The sequence below is a fragment of the Medicago truncatula genome, chromosome 7 (assembly GCF_003473485.1).
Source record: "Medicago truncatula cultivar Jemalong A17 chromosome 7, MtrunA17r5.0-ANR, whole genome shotgun sequence".
NCBI lineage: Eukaryota > Viridiplantae > Streptophyta > Magnoliopsida > Fabales > Fabaceae > Medicago > Medicago truncatula.
In genome coordinates, this window is record NC_053048.1 from 33,614,756 (window position 1) to 33,635,450 (window position 20,695).

General features: G+C 31.7%; 2 protein-coding genes across 3 annotated transcripts; both read right to left on the reverse strand.

Moving 5' to 3' along the window:
• Positions 1 to 345: 345 nt before the first annotated feature.
• On the reverse strand, positions 346 to 7,287 carry LOC11432556 (PH, RCC1 and FYVE domains-containing protein 1). The gene is made up of 10 exons (XM_003623510.4): positions 6,842 to 7,287; positions 5,673 to 5,725; positions 5,178 to 5,264; positions 4,907 to 4,996; positions 4,733 to 4,819; positions 4,544 to 4,645; positions 1,764 to 3,830; positions 1,533 to 1,670; positions 986 to 1,440; positions 346 to 901 (listed from the first exon to the last, which is right to left on the reverse strand). Exons 1-10 carry the CDS (start codon positions 6,861 to 6,863, stop codon positions 649 to 651), a joined length of 3,354 nt encoding a protein of 1,117 aa, XP_003623558.2. The 5' UTR covers positions 6,864 to 7,287; the 3' UTR covers positions 346 to 648.
• Positions 7,288 to 7,492: 205 nt separating this feature from the next.
• Positions 7,493 to 14,186, reverse strand: LOC11433125 (alanine--glyoxylate aminotransferase 2 homolog 3, mitochondrial). Of its 2 annotated transcripts, XM_024770397.2 has the most exons (10): positions 13,783 to 14,186; positions 13,359 to 13,589; positions 11,022 to 11,192; positions 9,795 to 9,938; positions 9,123 to 9,302; positions 8,473 to 8,698; positions 8,169 to 8,282; positions 7,870 to 7,956; positions 7,697 to 7,773; positions 7,493 to 7,602 (listed from the first exon to the last, which is right to left on the reverse strand). In XM_024770397.2, the coding sequence occupies exons 1-9, from the start codon at positions 14,029 to 14,031 to the stop codon at positions 7,730 to 7,732; spliced, it is 1,446 nt and encodes a 481-aa protein (XP_024626165.1). In that variant the 5' UTR covers positions 14,032 to 14,186; the 3' UTR covers positions 7,493 to 7,602; positions 7,697 to 7,729. The 2 variants fall into 2 exon arrangements, with proteins under 2 accessions (XP_024626165.1, XP_003623559.1); XM_003623511.4 differs by having other exon boundaries at positions 7,519 to 7,773.
• Positions 14,187 to 20,695: the final 6,509 nt, after the last annotated feature.

Sequence of the window (20,695 nt, forward strand, 5' to 3'; positions counted from 1 at the left end):
TTATTTACTGACAAGTTAAGTAGAAGGAGATTTTTCACATATATGTCGATGTTATTACACAGAACACTTGTTACAACTAACGTTTGAAAAATCGGATAAGACATTGAACCAGTAGAACCGATATAGGTATCAATTCAATTTCATAAAGAAACAAAGTCGTACATAGTCTGCTGGTTATGCATTCAGTGGCTGTGTGTGTCTGCTAATTGCTAAGCGAAAGACCTAACCATAATGTTGATAGCTATATAACCACAATGATAAGAAAATTTGATATGTAGATCAAATTCATATTTTTTTTAATAAAAATTCGATAATTGTAGCCATGCAATCGAATAATCATTTACATGTATTTTTAAACAGCTTATTATACAGTCACCAATGATGTGTGTGTATGAACAACATTGTTATAAACAACAAATCGTTTTGATTAAAAAAAAAAAGTACACAAATTTTCCTATATCTAGTATTACGTCGCTCGTACTACTATTTCTATCCTCACTGGATAGATTGTAGAATGCTGCAAAACTATGGAATTGATCTGACTTGATCATACAATTTTCACTACACTATGTAAATTAAACGACGCTTCTATACCTTATCATTTCATGAAATTAACTACATGATGCCTATGAAGACTGGGATTTAAGTTTAGGGAGGTGTGGCCTCATTGTTTTCTTCAGCTGGCGGCGGGTTACTGCTAGATGATGCTACATCTTCTTGATTTGCAGGTGGTGGGTTACTGCTAGATGATGCAACATCTTCTTGATTTGCAGGTGGTGGCGTTCTGCTAGATGACGCTACATTTTCAGGATTTGTCGCTTGTGGACTATATCTCGCATGCACCCTATCTTTGTTTAAGGTCCACCATTCTTCTGCTTGATGTTCACGAAACTTTCGTTTACTGCATTAAAAAATAAAGCATCATAAAAACATCAAATATTGAAAATATCGAATTTGTTGGATCAACAAGAAGTGACTGTAATACCTGAATTTAACACTTTTGAATAGTCTTTTACCATCAGGCCTTACTATTAGTGTAACATAAACGCCTGGTTCAAATTGGTCGACGACTTGTGTGTTTCCTTCTCTCACTGATCTTGAAGGGTTTAATGTTCTTGAATCATTTTCAGAGCTTTGTGATGCCACTCTTGCTTCAGTATTAGATGAAGATGATCCATTGTTTTCTTGAAAGACATTTCCTACATCTTGAGATGGATTAACTTCTGCAGCTTCATTATTATTTTCTTCTATTATTTTTCCTTTAAGTTTACCATTGTTTGAAACAGGTTCGCTTTGTTGCTCAGATTCTAAGTTTGATGCTACCGAACATGTTTCATATTTTGGATTTTCCTCTAGAAAATTCTCAGCATGAATAACCATGTTTCTAAATTTTTCACCCTCTAAAACTTCTGGTGGCAATTGCTCAGCCATTTCCTTCAACTGCATAAAGTCATAAGCTAGTTACTTAGTTAACGTAATGTACAAGCAATTCCTGAAAATATGAAGAAGAAGAAGAAGAACAAGGAAGATACCTGAGCTATCATGGAACCAAAATATTCTTTGGTAGCTTTATGTTTAGAAGATTCTTCTGCTGCCAATGAGGTGGCATCCTTAATGTTTTTATGTAGTTTCTGAATTTCCATGGTACTTTTCTGCTTCAAACTTCGATTCTACATAAAAAGAATTTTCGTTAACTTATCAATGGTGAGTTTTGCAAGTGAATTACACACACAAAAAAGCAAAAGTGTAGTAAATGAATCTACTTGGTTCTGCAATTTTGAGACTTGTTGGTTCAAAAGCTCATTTGTCTTCTTCATACTATCAATAATACTTCTTGAAAATCCTGGACTGCTAGAACGTGGCGGGCTTGGTCTTCTTGCATATGGGGATACTGATCTCGCATTGAGAGGTGGAGTTGAAGGCGGATTTGGAGCTAGAGGATACTTCAAACCATTTTGAATCGAGCTAGTTGAACTTGGAAATGACATGTCTTTCATTTGTGCAATTGATGGAATTTGAGAAGTTGGTAGCATGGAAGAATTCCCAAGCTTATTAGTCCTCATTTCAAGATATTTTAGTGGTTCTGAGAAAGGAGGAAAAAGAATTTTTGTAGACCTTACTGTTTCTCCTTGGCCATATCTATCCCTTCCATCAATAGAACTGCGAGGTTGTGTAATAGTAACTTTTCTGTTAAGATTCGAAGCCGCATTTGCCTCAACCGCTTTAAGCTTAGTGTAGCAAGAATCACATACGCGATGAGGCTTTCCTGGTGTCGGAGCCAATGCTGCTTTCATAACTTTTCTTGAACTACAACCATGACAATGCACTAATCCGCAATTATAACAATTATGCCTTTTTCTAGTAAAACCGAATGGTTGTCTGCAACCGGTGCAAGTGGATTGATCGACACCAGATACCCATTTATGAATGCATATGCAAGAAGTGAAACTTGAGCCACAAGAAATGTTTTTGACATGCCTTTCTTTCAAGGCTTCCACCAATGTTGGTGATTTTCTATCATCTATATCTCCATGCCCTAATCTTCCATTTGCGCCTTTACCCCAAGTATATAATTCACTTCTAGATGTCAAAGCAGCAACATGATGAGCTCCACATGATATTTCCTCGACAAATTCGCCCACCAATGCGTCTTGTACTAGTATAGGTATTTTTCCATCAGATAAAGAATTTCCTAGTTGACCAAATTCAGTGCCTCCCATAGTAAATAGATGTCCAGAAGTAGTGAGAGCGATAGTCATAGTGTGTCCACATGCAATCTGGTGGAAATTATATTCAATGAGTGTTGATACACAAGTAGGTTGAAGGTATGTTTCCTTGTTTCCATGTCCTAATCGATATTTGTCTCCGTCTCCCCAAGTGAAGAGCTTTCGTGACGAAACATTTGAACCTGATTGAAAAGTAACCTCTACAATTGCTGCAGTATGCCATACTCCGCATGCAACCGTAATAGTCTTCAATCCACTTAATAATTGTACCTCTTTTGGATATGCCACACTTTCTCTATTTCCATGACCTAATACACCAAATGTTCCATCACCAAAGGTGAAAAGTTTTCCATTAGAAGTTGCCAATGCTGAATGCCATGTACCACATGCTATCGATATAACTTGAAGTCCTTCCAGAGGACCATTAATCCTCTTTGGTACCCAATGGCTAACATCGGTGCCATGTCCGAGAAGTCCAACGTTATATTTACCGTCACCCCATGAGAATAGTTCATCTGATATAGATACAGCACAAGTATGATTCTCTCCGCACGCAACACTCTCCACATTAGTAACTGCTAGAAACTCAACAAGTTGAGGTCGGCCGAAATCTTTATCGATTCCATGACCTAGTCTTCCACCAGATTCCTCGCCCCATGTGAAAACTTCTCCTTGCCTAGTAACTAAAGCCATATGACGTACGCCAGACGCAATCTGGTGAACATCTAGAACAACACTTGACTCTAAGGGCTTAGGAACCAATACATCTGTGGTGGAAGGGAACTGAGTGCCATTTCCATCGGGTGCAACTGCATCAGCCCAAACTTCTCCCCATATATAAACATCTCCTAATGACTCAATGTCATCAGGTCCTGATCCTAAACTTGAAACGCTAGGTGTACTTGACACACTGATCCGAAAACCATCTCCAACACTAGTCCTTCCTTGCATATTTGTACGATCTAACCCCACATCTGGGTTTGCGAAATACAATGAAGACTCACAAGGCAATGAATCGGTAGAGACCCTACCACGAGCAATGCTTGTGGAAATCTCTAATACTGCACCGAAAGGGCGACCATTGGGAATAATATCAACACCCTCCTGAAACCAAAATTTATAGAATAGTAAATAATGATTGTTGTGTTCAATAACAAATTTATGTTGTTCACTTTGCCTAGATTCATATAAATAGCATGATCTTAGAAAGCCTTAAATGCATAAAATTAACACAGTTCTTTAACTGTGTTAATTTAGTTGTTACAATTTCCCATTTCTGATAAGGATATTCAAATACACTGTCATACACATTTCATATTCTTTCAAGTGTTCAATGAAATCTTATACGTAAAGGCTTATATTTGAATGTGACAATGTAAGAATGACATGAAAACAAAAGTTTATAATTTTTTCAGTGACTTGGAGGAATTTGGAAAAGTTTATTTGAGGTTATCTAATAGTATAAGCATTTGTGAAAGTGTTGGGAAGAGCTTATGAAAATAGTTTATGATAAGTCCGCGAGCTATATTCAACTAATTTCAGCTTTTTCCAAAATAGCTTATAGAACCAAAATGTTAAGTGCATATACAAACTTTTTTATGATTCTCTCTTATATTGCAGAAACCACTTATAAATAATCACTTATGACAAGAGTTTACTGAGTAAGTGCTTAAATAAGATGTATACTCAAACACCCTTAGTTATCAAGTCTTTTTATAGCAAAATTAGTTCTCGAGATATTTGAATGAACAAGTAGAAAGTGGAAACTAAAAAGTGATAAAATTATCATTTGATGGTTCACTTCCAGTAAAGCTCACATATGATGATTCACTTCGAGTAAGCCTACTATGCCTTCCAGTGGATATTAATGCCTTAAGCCCTGCAAACCATACCTCGGCTTCAGCTTTGTCCTTGCATATCTATAAATAAGAGAAAGAGAATCACCATATTCAAAATATACTTATGAAATCGAGAATTTTGAAATGCGCTATCGATATGTTTCTAACCAGATCAAGTGTCCGCTCTCCGTTATTATAAACAAGCGAAAATGAAAGATAATCCTTTTCAGGCTGCAAATATCTTCTAAAGACAACCTTCAAATAAATGGACACAAAAAACATTAGAAACCATCAAGAAATCGAAATACATGGCCACAAACATCAACTTAGTATTCAACTTACAGTTCTTTGTCCAGGAATAATCCGTGAAACCGAAGATAATTTTAGGGTCCTTTCCTTTTTATGAGAAATCCAAATTAGTGTTGTTTCATCCTGTTAATGCCACTAAATATGAAATTAGTTAGAGATAGTAAACTCACCATACTAACATTTAATGGAGGCACTCAAATTTTTGTCCTAGATTTATAAACCGCGTAGAATCTCGGATAATTCGAGTCACGCTAGAACTGTGGAGATAAATTCAATTCATAACTCATAATAAGTAAAACCTTACCAAGGAGAGTCTGAAAGGGCGAACTTTTGGCTTGGCTTTTCGACAGTACTTTATTAACTGAGATCCTTTCTTTAAAACAACGAGTGCCTTCAAAAAGAGTTGAAACACACATCAAATTCTTGTTTGTAAATTAAAGCACCTAACTAAGAAAATATAATCCTTCATTTCTCTAAAATACAACATCAGCGGATTATGTGACATTTCTAAAAGTACTTTTAACAATGAAACAATGTTCTTGAATATGATTAATGTATTTGAAAAACCTACAATATCATCTGTTTTTGAAACAAGTATGTAATTAAAAAACCTACACATGATTAAGTGTCTATGCATATAATAACATTTTGAATATGATCAATGTATAAAGACAATGAACTAAAAATAATAGTGTAACAAAAAAACGAAAGAGCATATAAACAATTTCTTAATTTACACCATAACTATCTACATGCAAGGTATTTGAGTAGCATAATTTCGAGGAAAAGTTAAACCAACTTGTTCAATATCTCGCTCAAGACCTCCATTACTAGCAGGATCTGCCATTCCATCTGAAAAAATTGTAATGAAACCACCAACAACAAAGCTCAAGCAACAATAACTGCATCAAAATCTCCATAGATAGATATTTTTTCGATTTCGGCCTCTCATCAAAATCACCAATATGAAAAATTAAGAATCCAAAGAAAACACATAAAAATAAAAATAGGGCAATGTATTGCAAAGCTTGAAAGGTCTCAAATAAAAACTAGCCCTAGCCCTTGTGCATATAGTGGAAAAAAATGTGACAAATTTTTATATCAATGTAAAAAATGTCCACATTAACACAAGATCAAGTTTTGTCAAAAGGGGTTGTGAAATTAGCATAGTGTTGCGATGTTCTGGAAAAAAAAATGGATTTTGACCAAAGAAAGAATGATAGGAATTGCAAATGAAAGAAAGGGAGAGAAGGGGCGAAATGAGTGGGAAGTAAGTGGTCAAATTTTTAGGAAAACTGAAATTGAAGAAAGTGTGGTACTTTGTGTCTTTGTCTATCAACTAACTAAACGACTTTTGCCACATGGCTTCATGTCTCTCCATAAAAATACATTAGATGTTACTCTCATGTATTGAATGCAAACCATTGAATTATATTATCAACAATTATGTATAAAAAATTATCAATGATTTAGATGTTTATTTTTTTTAATGCACAATGATATAGATGTTAATATATATGTATGTAATTTAATAAAATAAAATACATTTAGTTGCATATATTTCTTTACTTTTTTTTTTTTACAAAGTAACTGGATAGTATATTATAAGCAAAATTACACTCGCGGTCCCTTAACTTGATTTCATATAACAATTTCGTTATTTATCTTCTTTTCATGTCATTTTGATCTGTTTACATATGATTTTTCAACCATCATATTTTAAATTCGTATGAAAATATGAATAAAAAGATGTTAAGAGCTCATATCGAAACAAATCCATATATTCGAATATTGTAAATTCTTATGCAAATTGATCAAAATGACGCGAAAAGAAAAAGATAAAACATGAAATCATTATCTTAAATTAAGTTAAAAGATTTTCTAAAATATTTTTTTAAGGGATCACAAGTGTAAATTTTTAATTTTATATGTTAATATGCTATATTTGTGAGAGACCCTTCAACTTACAATCAATGAAAAATGGTTTCATTGGTGAGAAACTAACTCATCCCGTAAGGACGTGGTTCAACTCCCGCTTCTTTATTAGTAGGTGATGTGACCTCTATCTACACTCTTTGAGCCTTAATACATGTCTTGACCTTGGTGAGCTCCTAAGATCCAACTCACCTAGATTTTGTATAACGTTTGCTTATCATACATCTACCAATCATATATGGCTTTAATCTACATTGTCAGTGCTATGCAGGAAGTATCAGTTTAGTGGAAAGTTGCTGATATATTGAACTAAGATACAGATGGTGTATTAAGTAAGGCTTGGTAGCACTCCTTCCTAATCCATATAACTTTTGGTTCTTAAACCGGCATATTACAGATCTTATTCTTCCTCAAATAGTACAATTGAATGTTACCGACAACAATGATAAAAAATATAAACTAGGTTGAGAAGCATAACTCATACAAAACAGAGATACCCTTTATGTATTTTCTTTCTAATACATAACTGCTAGAAACCCAGAATTCAGCTTCCAATAGCCCAATGAAAATCTAGTTTAGCATTCAATAATGTAGAGTCGACAATAACGTAAAACCAAAGAAATTATATGACAAAAGGAAAGATTAAAAAGGAAGAAACATCAGGATCGGCACATGCATGAAAAATAAAGGAGCAAAAACCAAAAATGGGATGAGATAAGATAACCGAGAGACAACGAGTTGTTGGCTCATCGTTTTCCACAATGGCAGTTGGCAACTACATAAAGGTCTAAAACCTGCATGTAAAATTTATAAATTTTACTTGCTAGAGTCAAGATAGATTAATCTAAGAGTTTAACTTAACATCATGAAACATAATTGATAATTTACATTTGCATCTTATTTAAGGCATTAAGCTTCAGTTCACATTCTAGATAATGTGTAGTCCATGGCATCCACTACGAAATCTGCAAACATCAAATAAACAAGCAGTTAGTGATAAAGACTAAAATTAGTACTATTTATTCATCTAATGTTAAGAAAAGAGAGAATTAGAGATTAACCTGCATCTTCTTTGCTGAAACATAAAGGGGGTGTAATTCTGAATACATTTCCATAGTAACCACCTTTTCCAATCAGCACTCCTAATTCTGTAGTAACATTAGAAGAGGTGATTAGTGACATAGAAAACAGATGAGTTTATTGCTAGAAACAGCTGATTTATATCAGATTTCAATCTCCATAAATCAGGTTTACAAATGTTTAAATAATGAACTCCAAATCCGAGATGCTAAACTGTTAAAAAATGCTACAGGATATTGGGAGCAACTTGGCCTATAGGGATTGAGATATCAGACTTTACCTTTCATTTGGTCCATCACATGCAGTGTTTCAACTTTTGCTGGTGTTTTTAGTTCGCGGTCAGTGACAAGTTCAACTCCAAGCATCAATCCTTTTCCTCTCACGTCACCAATTACTATAGAAGAAAACCAAAAAGTTTGATTAGAGACGTATATAAAGAAAAAACATGTTCTGTTTCTATTATACTCATAATGATCTCAACTATAGTCCTTCGTTTCGATCAAGTAACTCTCTCTAGAATAAATTCATGAAAGCTTGCTTGTGCATTAATCTTAGATGGGAAAGGATAAGGGACGAAACCTTACATTCATATTTGTCTTTGAGCACATTAAGCCTCTCTTTCAAATGAGACCCAACTATAAACGCATTTTCTTGAAGCTTTTCCTTCTCTATTACTTTTAAAACGGCCAATCCTGCAGCTGTACAAACAGGATTTCCACCAAAAGTGTTAAAGTAACTGCTTTGAGTCAAGACCTTTGCAATCTCAGGAGTAGTTACAACAGCACCAAGAGGAATGCCATTTCCAATTCCCTGCCAAAAGCAAAAGCAAAATCAAGAAAACAAGCCAACAATAATGAGCATACATACTTGATAAGGCATGCATATTGTTTGTAGATAGATATATGCAAGGTTCTAAATTGCTGTCACTGTCAAAATCGCATCATGGTTCTTGATATTTTAGAGAATCATCATCAAATACAGCCACAATTGTGCTTGAATTGCTGTTGTGAAGACATCAAAATCATCAATACCGCAAATCAAATTGTGGTCGCATACTTGTTTTTAAAACCTTGGATAAAAGTATCAATTATAGACTTATAGCCTCTGCATCACTTTCATGATCAGACTACGTTAATATTCTATATTCATTGGTGCAGATTATTAGGCTGTTCTATTTGCTAAATTAAGTGAAGATGGATTCTTTCTACTCTGACAAGGAGAGAATAACTATTACCTTTGCCATTGTTACTATGTCAGGTTGAACACCATGGGATTCAAATCCCCAGAAATGGCTACCAGTGCGAGCAAATCCAGACTGAACCTCATCAGCAATACAAAGACCTCCAGCTTTTTTAACACTATCATAGGCAGCAGGCAAGTAACCAGGCGCCAATTCAACAATGCCACCAACTCCCTATCATAAACAACAAGAGCATCATCAACAAATGTGTTTGCTTACCAAAAAGATTATGATATCATATGACCAGTTCATTTTAGATAGGAAATTATACCATACAGATTAACTTCATGATACATCAGTTTACACCATAGTATTATTAGACAATTTCTTCAAGTAGAATACTGAGTGATAAGTTTAATTTAATATACAACACTAAAAAAGTGGTCCATCACTATCTAATGTATGGTTTTAAATTGCGATCCGTCAGCAACTGCAATTGCGGCCGAATATAAAGAATTTTGAGATCTCTGCAACAACATTAAAACCTCGATTTCAATTGCATTGGTTGCATTTTCTGGCAATCTAAAAGTTTGAAGTGTAACCTCAAGCACAATTTCAAACCCTGATCTAATGAATAAGGATGATCATGGTTTATATCTAAACCTTGTTTTTCATTCACAAAGACATATGATGGAACTAGTCTATGTTTTTCTAGATACATGGTACCTGTATAGCTTCAGATATGAATGCAGCAACATTTCCGGAGGTTCCAAAGTTAATGATCTCTTGGACATCTCTTGCATACTTCGCTCCATCAGAGCCAAAAAGACCTCTGTAAGGGTCTGGATTTACTGCATGATGAACACCACTCTGGTACCACCCAAAAAAATAAACCGTTAAAATATATTTCACATGAAAAACACTATTTCACTGCAAAGTAAAAACACTATTTCACATTTTAAATTCTACAACTTAGTTAAAGAATTGGGGATTCAAAGAAATACAATAACCAATATTGCATTTACATGTGAACTCACATGGCAATTGGCAACAATTAAAATACATTGCTTCAAAAAAACAATTAAAATATGAGTGGTGATACATGTACCATCCTATGTGGCAATACACCTTTTACACCCACATAAAATTCTGACACGTGGTAACCTGGACCCCACACAAATAGAATATAAAGTGTGGTTGTAAGATGAACTTACCAAAATATCCCTAATACATGGAATGTACAATTGGGTGTATGAATAAAAGGTGTTCATGTAACATTTGGGACATACATTTTATCTTGTACTCTTGATTGAGAATGAATAAGAAACCAGATAACTGTAGTATTATTTGCTTAAGAGGGGTCCACGGTTTAATTATCATCAGAAATCATTGTCATAGTATTTTAGTACTTATCCCAACCTTCTAGATTTTTGTTAACTGATAACAAGCTGGTCACTTTCGAAGTTGATAGAAAATAAATGTGCCCAACGATGCCAAACTCCGTTGGTATTGCTATCACACACATACTTGTAAAGTTTAGTGAAAGTATGCGTCAGCTTCTTAGACGTGTGTGTTAGTCCATTCCACTAAAGTCCATTTCGTTCAAAGTTATATAAAGTATAGGAAATAAAATTTAAATTAATTGAATAATTTCTTATAAAAATTAAATTAGTTGATATTTACTTATCTGTCTTTAATTTAAAAAAACGTCAGGGGAGAAATTATTAATAACAACAGCAATAATCTCTACCTAAAAAAACAGCAATCATCACAATTTTACAAGAGCTTTGAAGATACAATGTCAAGCTTTGATATTTACTTATATTTATTTAAAAAATTAAGTATATATTATTCTGTCACCAAAACAATATATATATATTTATTAAAAGTGTATACCGTGAGATCAAATTAAATGGTATGATCAGATAAAAAAAAAGAGGAGGAAATATGTACCTGCACAACATTAAATTTCCAGATACTTTGAGCTGTGGCCCCCATCGTGCCACCTGCATTCCCATGGTAAGAATTTCTAATAGAGATTATGTCATGGCATCCAGTGTACAACCTTGCTATCATCATTGCCAATTCGTTTGCTTCTGTTCCTGAGTTTGTAAAAAACGCCACCTACATACATTCGACACGCACACAAAAAATTTCCACTTAAAATTCACAATAAACAGACAAAAGTTTACACGCACGAAGAGAGAAGACATAGATCAAATATCAAAGCAATATCTTGCAAGTAAATAACACTAGAATAATAAATGTGTAAGTAATAAATATTTGCACAACGCTCTATTATATTTTATCAACTCTTCTTCTATATCACACTTTCGGCCGCAAGTTACTCATGAATTAATCAATTAGAATATTTAATAATTTGTGCTTCAAGATGTGTTTTTTTGTGTGAAGTGCGTAACACAAGTGCAAAAACTACTTCCATTAAGATATTAAAAACAGCTGCATTTTATGAGAGCTACAAGAAATCTCTTACTATTTCATCCAATTTATTTTAGGGGTCATATTTAAACAACCAAAAGTGGACAACATTTTATACAACTCTATAGTTAATCTTCTTTTAAAACAAAAATAATAGAGAGAAAAAAAGAGTAAAAATATAATAAAAATATGTGATAGAAAGTTGTCGAAAAAGTTGTTAACTTAAACATTTTTGGTGATATAGTAGTATATAATTACTCAAGTGTTTTTGGTGATTGAAGATGTGTTTGGTTGGGTGTTTTTGGACGTAAAACTTAAACGTTTTTTAAATAAAATGTTTGTTTTCTCTGGTGAATTATTAGGTGACCAATTGCTTGACATGGACAAGAAACATTATCTTTTGGCCACGAAACCAGTTAGCATCGATATCACCTCACGCCAGCATAGCATCCATCCCCCAATCTCATGATATTGACATATTGGCAATTAAAAATACTAGTGATTGGCATTGTGTTCACATTTATTTATTATTATTGAACTTTAACTAGGTATTATAAGTTAATTCTTTAGTGTAAAAGTGAAATAAGAATGTATCATGTAAGTTTGTTTCTACTATTTCATAACAATTAGTTTTACCCATTTAACATATAAAATGTAATCAAAATTATTGATTTAATTGTGAAGAATAATATTCTGCATGGTGCAACATCATCTTACCCATATTTATAAAAATTAATCTATATAATATAATCAATCATACGTTCTTAAAAAAAATTAATTATATCTTATCTTTTCTGTGGTTGAGATAACATGTCAAATATAAACTTTTTTTGTTTTGTTGAAGGATGTCATATATAAAGTTTACCATATATTTTATCTTGATATAGTTTTTCCCTTAGTCGGATGTCAAATACCAACAATTCAAGATACAAAGTACTAATTAGAGATTAAACCTATCTTGGGTTCATTTATATGCATAAATTAAAAAAATCTGTAGTAATCGGAAGTCGAAAACCTCTTTCAGCAAGTTCTTTCATTTGCATCCATTTAAGATTAAAAGCATGTGGTTGGGTAAAATTAAAATATACAACAAGAAACTTTGGTCTGAGATAAAATACAAAACTAAGCTCACTCCCAAATTTTTTTCCAATCGAAGGGATCAGTGAGCCTACCAAATTTTGACCGAATTATTTGGTATAACCAGTACATAAACATAATAGTTTAATCAAAATAAATTTTATGGTCCAATAAAAAAAACACCAAATCCGTCTTCTTTTTTTTTTGCTAAAGAATAAAAAATTATTTTTATCTTTCAAAAATTATTAATTTTATGAAAATCAACAATTAATCATAGACTAAAATAAACTAACTACCTCTTTAAATGTTTTTGTTTGAAATTATTTTGATTATTATAATTAAATGCTTAAAAACAATTAAATAATGTCTAATTAAATAATGACATTTATTGCAAATTTAAATAGACTAGATATTTATTTGACTTGGATCATTGAAGATCCATTTAATCAATGAAATATTAAAAGCCTTAAGGAAACATGCTAATGATTCCACAAATAGTAAGTAATTATTGGAAAGAAAAATTAATTTATTTTCTTAAAAAAATAAATTAGTATAATTTCTATATCCGATAAAAAAAAAATTACCAATTTTTTTTTTTTTATATCATATTAGTCATATTAAAGTATTACATGTGAAATGAAACGAAACCATTGAGCATGTGATTATAAGAAAAAGATTTATACTACATAAAATCAAATTCCGTAAAAAAATTACTATTAAATCAAACTAAACAGTAACAAAATTGAGATTACGGTAACGTTAAACAAAGTTTACCTTAAGATCACCGGGGAGTTTACCAGCCAAAGCTTCCGCAAAATCAGCAACAGCATGATTCAGATACAACACCGTTGAGTGCTGTAATTTTTTCGTTTGATCAACGATCGCTGAAACCACATCAGGGTGACAGTGCCCGCAACACACCGTAGCAATCCCTCCGAACGCATCAACGTACCTTCTCCCATTTTCATCGAACAGATACTGCTTCTTCCCTTCCACGATGTTCAGCTGCACCATCACATACACAATCATAATCCCGCAAAAACACAATTATTCATAAGTTAATTATCGTCATCATCATCATTTAGTAAATTAATTTTAGTTACTGTTGAATTTTAACATGATAATAGCAGAATTAAATTACAGTTAATTATTGACGAAAGTAGTTAGTTAGTTATCCGGTACGGCGGCGGATCCTCACCGGAGATTTGTAGAAATGCATGATCGACGGACTGAGATATTCCCTACGCTTCGCGAGAACGTGGTCGCCGGAAGGACCGGAATACGATGGCGGAACGTAATCGAACGGTGGAAGCACCGGTGGTTCGGCGGCGACGTTGTCTTTGGTTCTTTCTGCTGCGGACTGAGAAATGCCACGTTGAAAGATGAATTGGCTCTGCGGCGGTGGTGATCGACGGAGGAGGAATCTTGCGAGGAGTGATCCTGTCATTTCTCTCGGTGGTGGAGGATTCCGGTGATGGTTCAAGAAATGTAGGATCCGACCCGAATCCGAATGTGATGAGAGAAAGATAAAAGAAAAGATGAAGAAATGAGAGAGAATCGGGATTTGGAGAGAATCAGGATTTGGAATTGGAGGGATGAGAGAAGAATGGGGGAGTTTATATAGGGAATGGGTGTGGGAGTGATGATGTGGAGAGATGTGATTGCGGGAGAATCACTGCGATGGATTTACCGCGGTAAAAATAGGGGTTGGATGTATTTATCCGTGAAATGGTAAATAAGGTTAAACAATCTTTGTTATGCTGCAGACTCATGTATAAAAAGAAAGAGAAACTGAATGAATATATATATATACACACACATATAAATATACTATTTTGATGAAATGGTAAAAATTATAATTACATTCATTTTGATGTGATATAAAATGGTTTTAAGGATGTGTACATTAAGTATAAGAGTAAATTACATTTATCTCCTCTCAAAGATGCTTGAATTATACTTTACTTGCCTCTGATGTTAAAATATACACTTTTCTCCCTTGAAAAATAAAATTTACACTCTCCTCCCCTATAAGATGCTTGAATTACAAGTCTCTCCCTTAATAATTAAATATGCACTGCAATTAAATATATTTTAACATAAATAAACATTTTTATGATATATACTAATTTTGAACCACCATTTAAGAAAAAAAAAATTCATTTCTTTATAATTTAGATGTAAATGATAATTAAATTTAAATATTTTGTTCTTAATTTCATAATTTATAGTATAAATTTAACTTTTAAACAACCATACTTTATTGTTTTTAGTAATTTTCACATATTTTAATTTTATCTTTGGTTGTTTCATATTTTATAATATGTGTTAATGAAATTGATAATAAAAAATAGCGAAAAAAATGTGTATTCAAATTTTGATTATATTAAAATAGACCCGTTGTATTATTTTTTTCGAAGTGCGTTAGATTTTTTTTTCTAGATTATTAGAAATAAAAAAAAATATTGAGGGAGTAAAATATTTCTAATATGTTTTGAATAAGAGGGGAGGGAAGTGTATATTTTAAAAATCTTTGAGGGGAGGGTAGTGTAATTTACTCTAAGTATAAAAGAATATATATATTTAGTAAAAAAAAGTATTTAAAGATAAATGAAAACTATTGTACAAAAAATAAAACTAAAGAAGTGTTGTAGACTAATAATTTATTTTTTGAAGGACGTAGACTAATAAAAATTGAGTTCGGGTATGCTCATTTAGGCTAAGCTTCATTTACTTCATTTAGGGTTTGTTTAAACATGTGGCAAAAAAGTATCGAACGGTTGAGATTTTAAATTAAAAAACAAATATTTGTTTAATAAAAATACATAATAATAACAAACAAATCATGTTCTCTTCTTCTCTCATATCGCAACAACTTTTTATTATTTTTTAATTTAAAATCTCAACCGTTAGATATTTTTTTGTCACATGTCTTACATCCTAAATGAAGCATACCCGAACTCATAAAAATTATAATCATTTTAACAAAAAAAAAGTATAATTACCATAATTTTGATTTAATACAAAGCGGATTCAAAGGATGTGTACATTAAGTATAAAAGGAAAAATGAGTCAAAGAAGTATAAAAGGATGTGTACATTCAAAAGAAATATTGAAGAGAGACGATTTTATTAATTAATGTGATATTGACAATAATATTAAAAATATTTTCATGAATTTTTTTTCAAAACTAAACATTTTCATGGAATTTGACTTTGTACATTAAAGTTACGACACTAAACTCTTATTACTGAGCTATCACCTTAAATATACACACATCCATTAAAACAATTTTTATTTCAAATATATACACACAAACTTATAAATGACATTACTGCAAAAAAAAAAAAAAACTTATAAATGACATCAATTTGTCAAAGTTAAATTAACACCAAATTAATGTCATTATTTATGGAAAATGCTAACAAGTTTCTCCGTAGCATATTTCAAGGATCTTAAATGGTAAGATTTTATAAAAATGTTTGTAATTAATACATTAAAATTTAAATCATTTGACTTTCTTAAATGCTTGAAAAATGCCCCAACAAGACCCTAATTTTTTTATTTTATTTTAATAAGACCCTAATTTTATTTATTAGTCTAAAGGTTGACATTTATTTTATTAATGAGTCACTTAATCGTTTTAATTCTGATTATCACCAATTAATTGATCCCCATTTTTATTAATAAGGTAACAACGTTAATTTGGTTCCCTGAAAAAAAAACGATAATTTGGTGTCCGCTTATGGCCTAACCCAAATGACATTGTATAAACACGGGCCTCCATACTTTAAAATTATTTAAACCATTAATTAATAGATTAAAACTTGTCCAAAAAAAAAAAACAAAATTAAATGAGTTAGAAAAAGTGGTGAACTTAACTTCTTTGATAGGGGCATTGCAAAAATATGCAGTGGTCAGAGTTTGAAAACAATAGAGAAAGAAAGAGGAAGAGAGAAGATACAAACATAAAGTGAGAATGAGCGGAAAAGTTGTCCAAAAATTATCATAAAATGGTTGTACAAATATATTTTCTCATTGTAGTGTTGCATACACCATCCGAGCAAAAATTTATATTTTACTTTCATTCAATTAATGATGTATACGATCTTTATTATAGACCACATACATCATTAAATAAATGAATCCAAAATGTTAAATTTTGCTTATATTAGTGACCGAATGGTGTACCAGTAAAAATTATAGGGGTAATAGTGACTTTGGACCATGAATGTGTAATAATTAGTCATAATAGTCATCAATGTATCAAAATTTCAAAATAGTCTTTTATTGTACACTTTGTTTGTCAAAGTAATCACTGACGCTAAAATAATTTCTCAATGCTCACAAGTCACAAAAACTTTTTTTCATATATGGACTGAAATGACAATAAATAAGTACTTACAAGGACTAATATGACAATAAGTAAGTATATTGAAGGAATAATATGATAATATTAATGAGGGTTAATATGTCTTTACACCTGTAATTTGAGCGAATTCTGATTTACCCCTATAAAAAAAAAAGTTTAGATTCCGTCCTTGAAATATGAAAATTCTTTCGAAAACACCCCGGACCCCATTTGACACACTCCACTTGCTGACATGGCACGCCATTGTGTATTAAATTTAGTTTTTATTTTTTTTAAACATGACATGGTGTAATTCTTTAACACATCATTAATTACTAATTGGGAAAAAAAAATATAAAATTGAAAAAAAAAGTCAGTTTTTTTTAAAAAATAAGAATAAAAATTCTATTTTTTTTTAAATTGAAAAATTCAGATTTTTATTTTGAAAATTAACTTCCAGAATTTTTTTAAAAATCTTCCTAATTTCGAAAAAAAAAATGAATTGAATTCATAAAAATTTAGGAATAAAATTTTTGAATTCTTTTCTAAATTCTAACTTAATATATTTCCCATCAATGATAGGAAAACCTATATGGTATTACCATTTATATTCTCGAACTTAATAAATGTTGAAATTTCCGAAAAAATTATACAAAATTTTCAAAAAAAATAAAATTATCTATTTTTTTGGAGTTTAAAGAATTAGAAAAAAAAAATTCATTCTTTTTCGAGATTAAAGAATTAGAAAAAAAAATTCAATATTTTTTACAAATTCAAAAAAAATTAAATGATATTATTTTTTTTCAAAATTTATAATTTTAATTTAATTCAGATTTTTTTTAAAAAAATTTGTATAATTTTTTCGGAAATTTTGAAATTTATTAAGTTCGAGAATAGAAAGAGTAAAACCATATGTGTTTTTCTATCATTGATGGGAAATATATTAAGTTAGAATTTGGAAAAGAATTCGAAAATTTATATGAATTATTTTTCCAAATTAAAAAAAAAAATTCATTTTTTTTTTCAAAATTAGGTAGATTTAAAAAAAATCTAGAACTTAATTTTCAAAATAAAAAACTGAATTTTTCTAATTTTTGAAAAAAAATCTAATTTTTTTTTTTTTTCAAATTTTTTAAAAAGAAATAGAATTTTGTTTCTGATTTTTTAAATTTTTTTTTAAAAAAATCTGACTTTTTTTGTCCCAATTTTGATTTTAAAGGGAATTAATGATGTGTTAAATAATTACACACATGTCAGGTTTAAAAAAAAATAAAAACTAAATTAAATATACAGTGGCATGCCACGTCAGCAAGTGGAGTGTGTCAAATGGGGTCAGGAGTGTTTTCGAAAGAATCTTCATATTTCAGGGACAGAATCTAAACTTTTTTTTTTTACAGAGGGAAAATCGGAACTCGCCCAAATTACAGGGGGATAAAGACATATTAACCCTACTAGGACTTTTACCCGTGCTACCGCCCGGGACATTAAAAATGGAGAAGGTAAAAAAGTTCCGATATTATTCAATACATAAAAAATAAAATAAATAAACATAAAAAGTATTTAAGGGCATATAAAATATTGAGTCACACATTTTCGAATATCTCCTTATAAACTACATTTGAAATGGTGTTGATACAATCTCCATTGTCATCCGTTAATAATATCTTCAGACCATCCCTTGATGTAACACGTGATATTGCAACATATAGCTGCCCATGTGAGAAGACCGATTGTGGAAGATAGATGCTAACTTGCTTAAGTGATTGTCCCTGACTTTTATTTATAGTCATTGCAAAACACAAAGCTATAGGAAACTGTCTGCGTTGAAATTTGAAAGGAATTCTGGTATCAGATGGTGTCAATGACAATCTCGGTATGTAGACCTTCTCTCCAACATTGCTTCCTGATATAACTCTCCCTTCAATAACATATCTTCCCATCTTAGTGACTATTAGTCGAGTACCATTACACAACCCTGCTGTTATGTCCAAATTTCTAAACAGCATAATAGGAACTCCAACTTTCAAAATAATCTTGTGATTAGGAAGACTTGATGAATTGATAGTGTTCAAGAATTCTGGTGTGTGAATATCATCTGGCATATTGACTGATGCGGTATCTGCTATTAGAGAATCACAACTCAAATATGTCCTTTCTTCGCCGGGAATGAGAGACAGAACATAGTTATTAACCTCATCAAAAATTGTATTTTTAGGAGTCAATATTGCTTTATCTTGAAAAAAAGATGTATCATGCATATTGAGTAATATTGATGGATAGATGCAGTCAACAACTGAAGCAATATGATCACCTCCACTATTAATGAGTAGATCATCTGGGATTTCCACCTGAATGCTATCATCTGAAACATCTCCAATGCAACCGTCTCCAATCCCTAATACCCATTTGGCGAATTTTGTTCTTTCTTGTACTTCATCTGGTGAACATCCATGCAAAAGTCTCATATTCGTTGTTAATGTTAATACACAACATTAACATACTAACTTTAAAACGACATGAGAAAATATGCAATCCTCATAGCCATTCTTCATGTTCAAAATCAATTGGGGTATTTGAAACCACTGAAAGTATGAGCTGGGAATTCTTGTTTGCCATGAGCAACTACATATCACAAAAAAAATAACAGAATATTTGCATTACACCATAGGTAACCATACAAAATATTCAGCTTGAAGAGGAAACATAACAGAATATTCACTATAGGGACAAACATTACGATGCAAGTATTACCATGGTTTAATAATTAATAGTTCTTTCTATATAATAGCGGGAAACACAAAGTTGCAGCAGAGAAAGGAAACAAAACAGAGCTTATAGTTTATAACTTACATTGATTTAATCAGCAGAATCATATGAACTTTCGTGATCTTAGAATCAGTCAGGTTATCCTCAATAAATAGCCAGGTTGATCAAGTAATTAACATGAATTTGCACTACTCCCACCAATTGGATAATAAAAATGGAAGGCATTTTATGAAGGAAAACAACAAAATTACAAACATTTTGAAATTTTATATACTTTAAAAGTACCAATTTCCCCTATAAGATAATAAATCAATTAATTTTGATGTCAGATATTTAAAATATGATAGAAAAAAATATCAACAAGTGACTTTGAGCTATTCTCTCTTTCAATACCCCATCTTCCTTCCAACTTTATGTTATCTACAAATTTCAAAGAACAAACATAGGAGAAACAGTATCACATGTATGACATTCAACCAAAAATTATCGAATCCCAGTAACACTCATCACATGGGGATTTTTTAGGATTGAAGAACCTTTGAGACTTTCAGCACACATTTCGGCGGCAGTGTTTTATCCTTTGATTCTTTTTCAATTAGGTTCTTCAGCCTCATAAATTATATTACATTCTTGTTTCTTCAACCACTAATTTTTCATCCAACTTAGAAGCAATGAGATAAAAAAGAAACAAAAAATCAGATCACTCAATGGCGATTTTTTTTTTCAAACTATATTATTAGAATCAGAAGAAACAATCATCAAAGAAAAAGCACGACAATAATTTCAAATCTAACATAAGTTGGACCTCACATTTCAAACATAGGGAGAGACAGGGTCCGGAGGAGATTTTATGGAGAGGTAGAGGCGGCGGTTAGTGTTGGAGAAGGTGGAGATGGAACCTGAGGAGGAGGTGTGGTTTTTCTTAAAGAACCCGAGGAAAAATGGAATTGAGGACGTCATGTGAGATCCTTACACATAGCTAGGAAATTCCAAT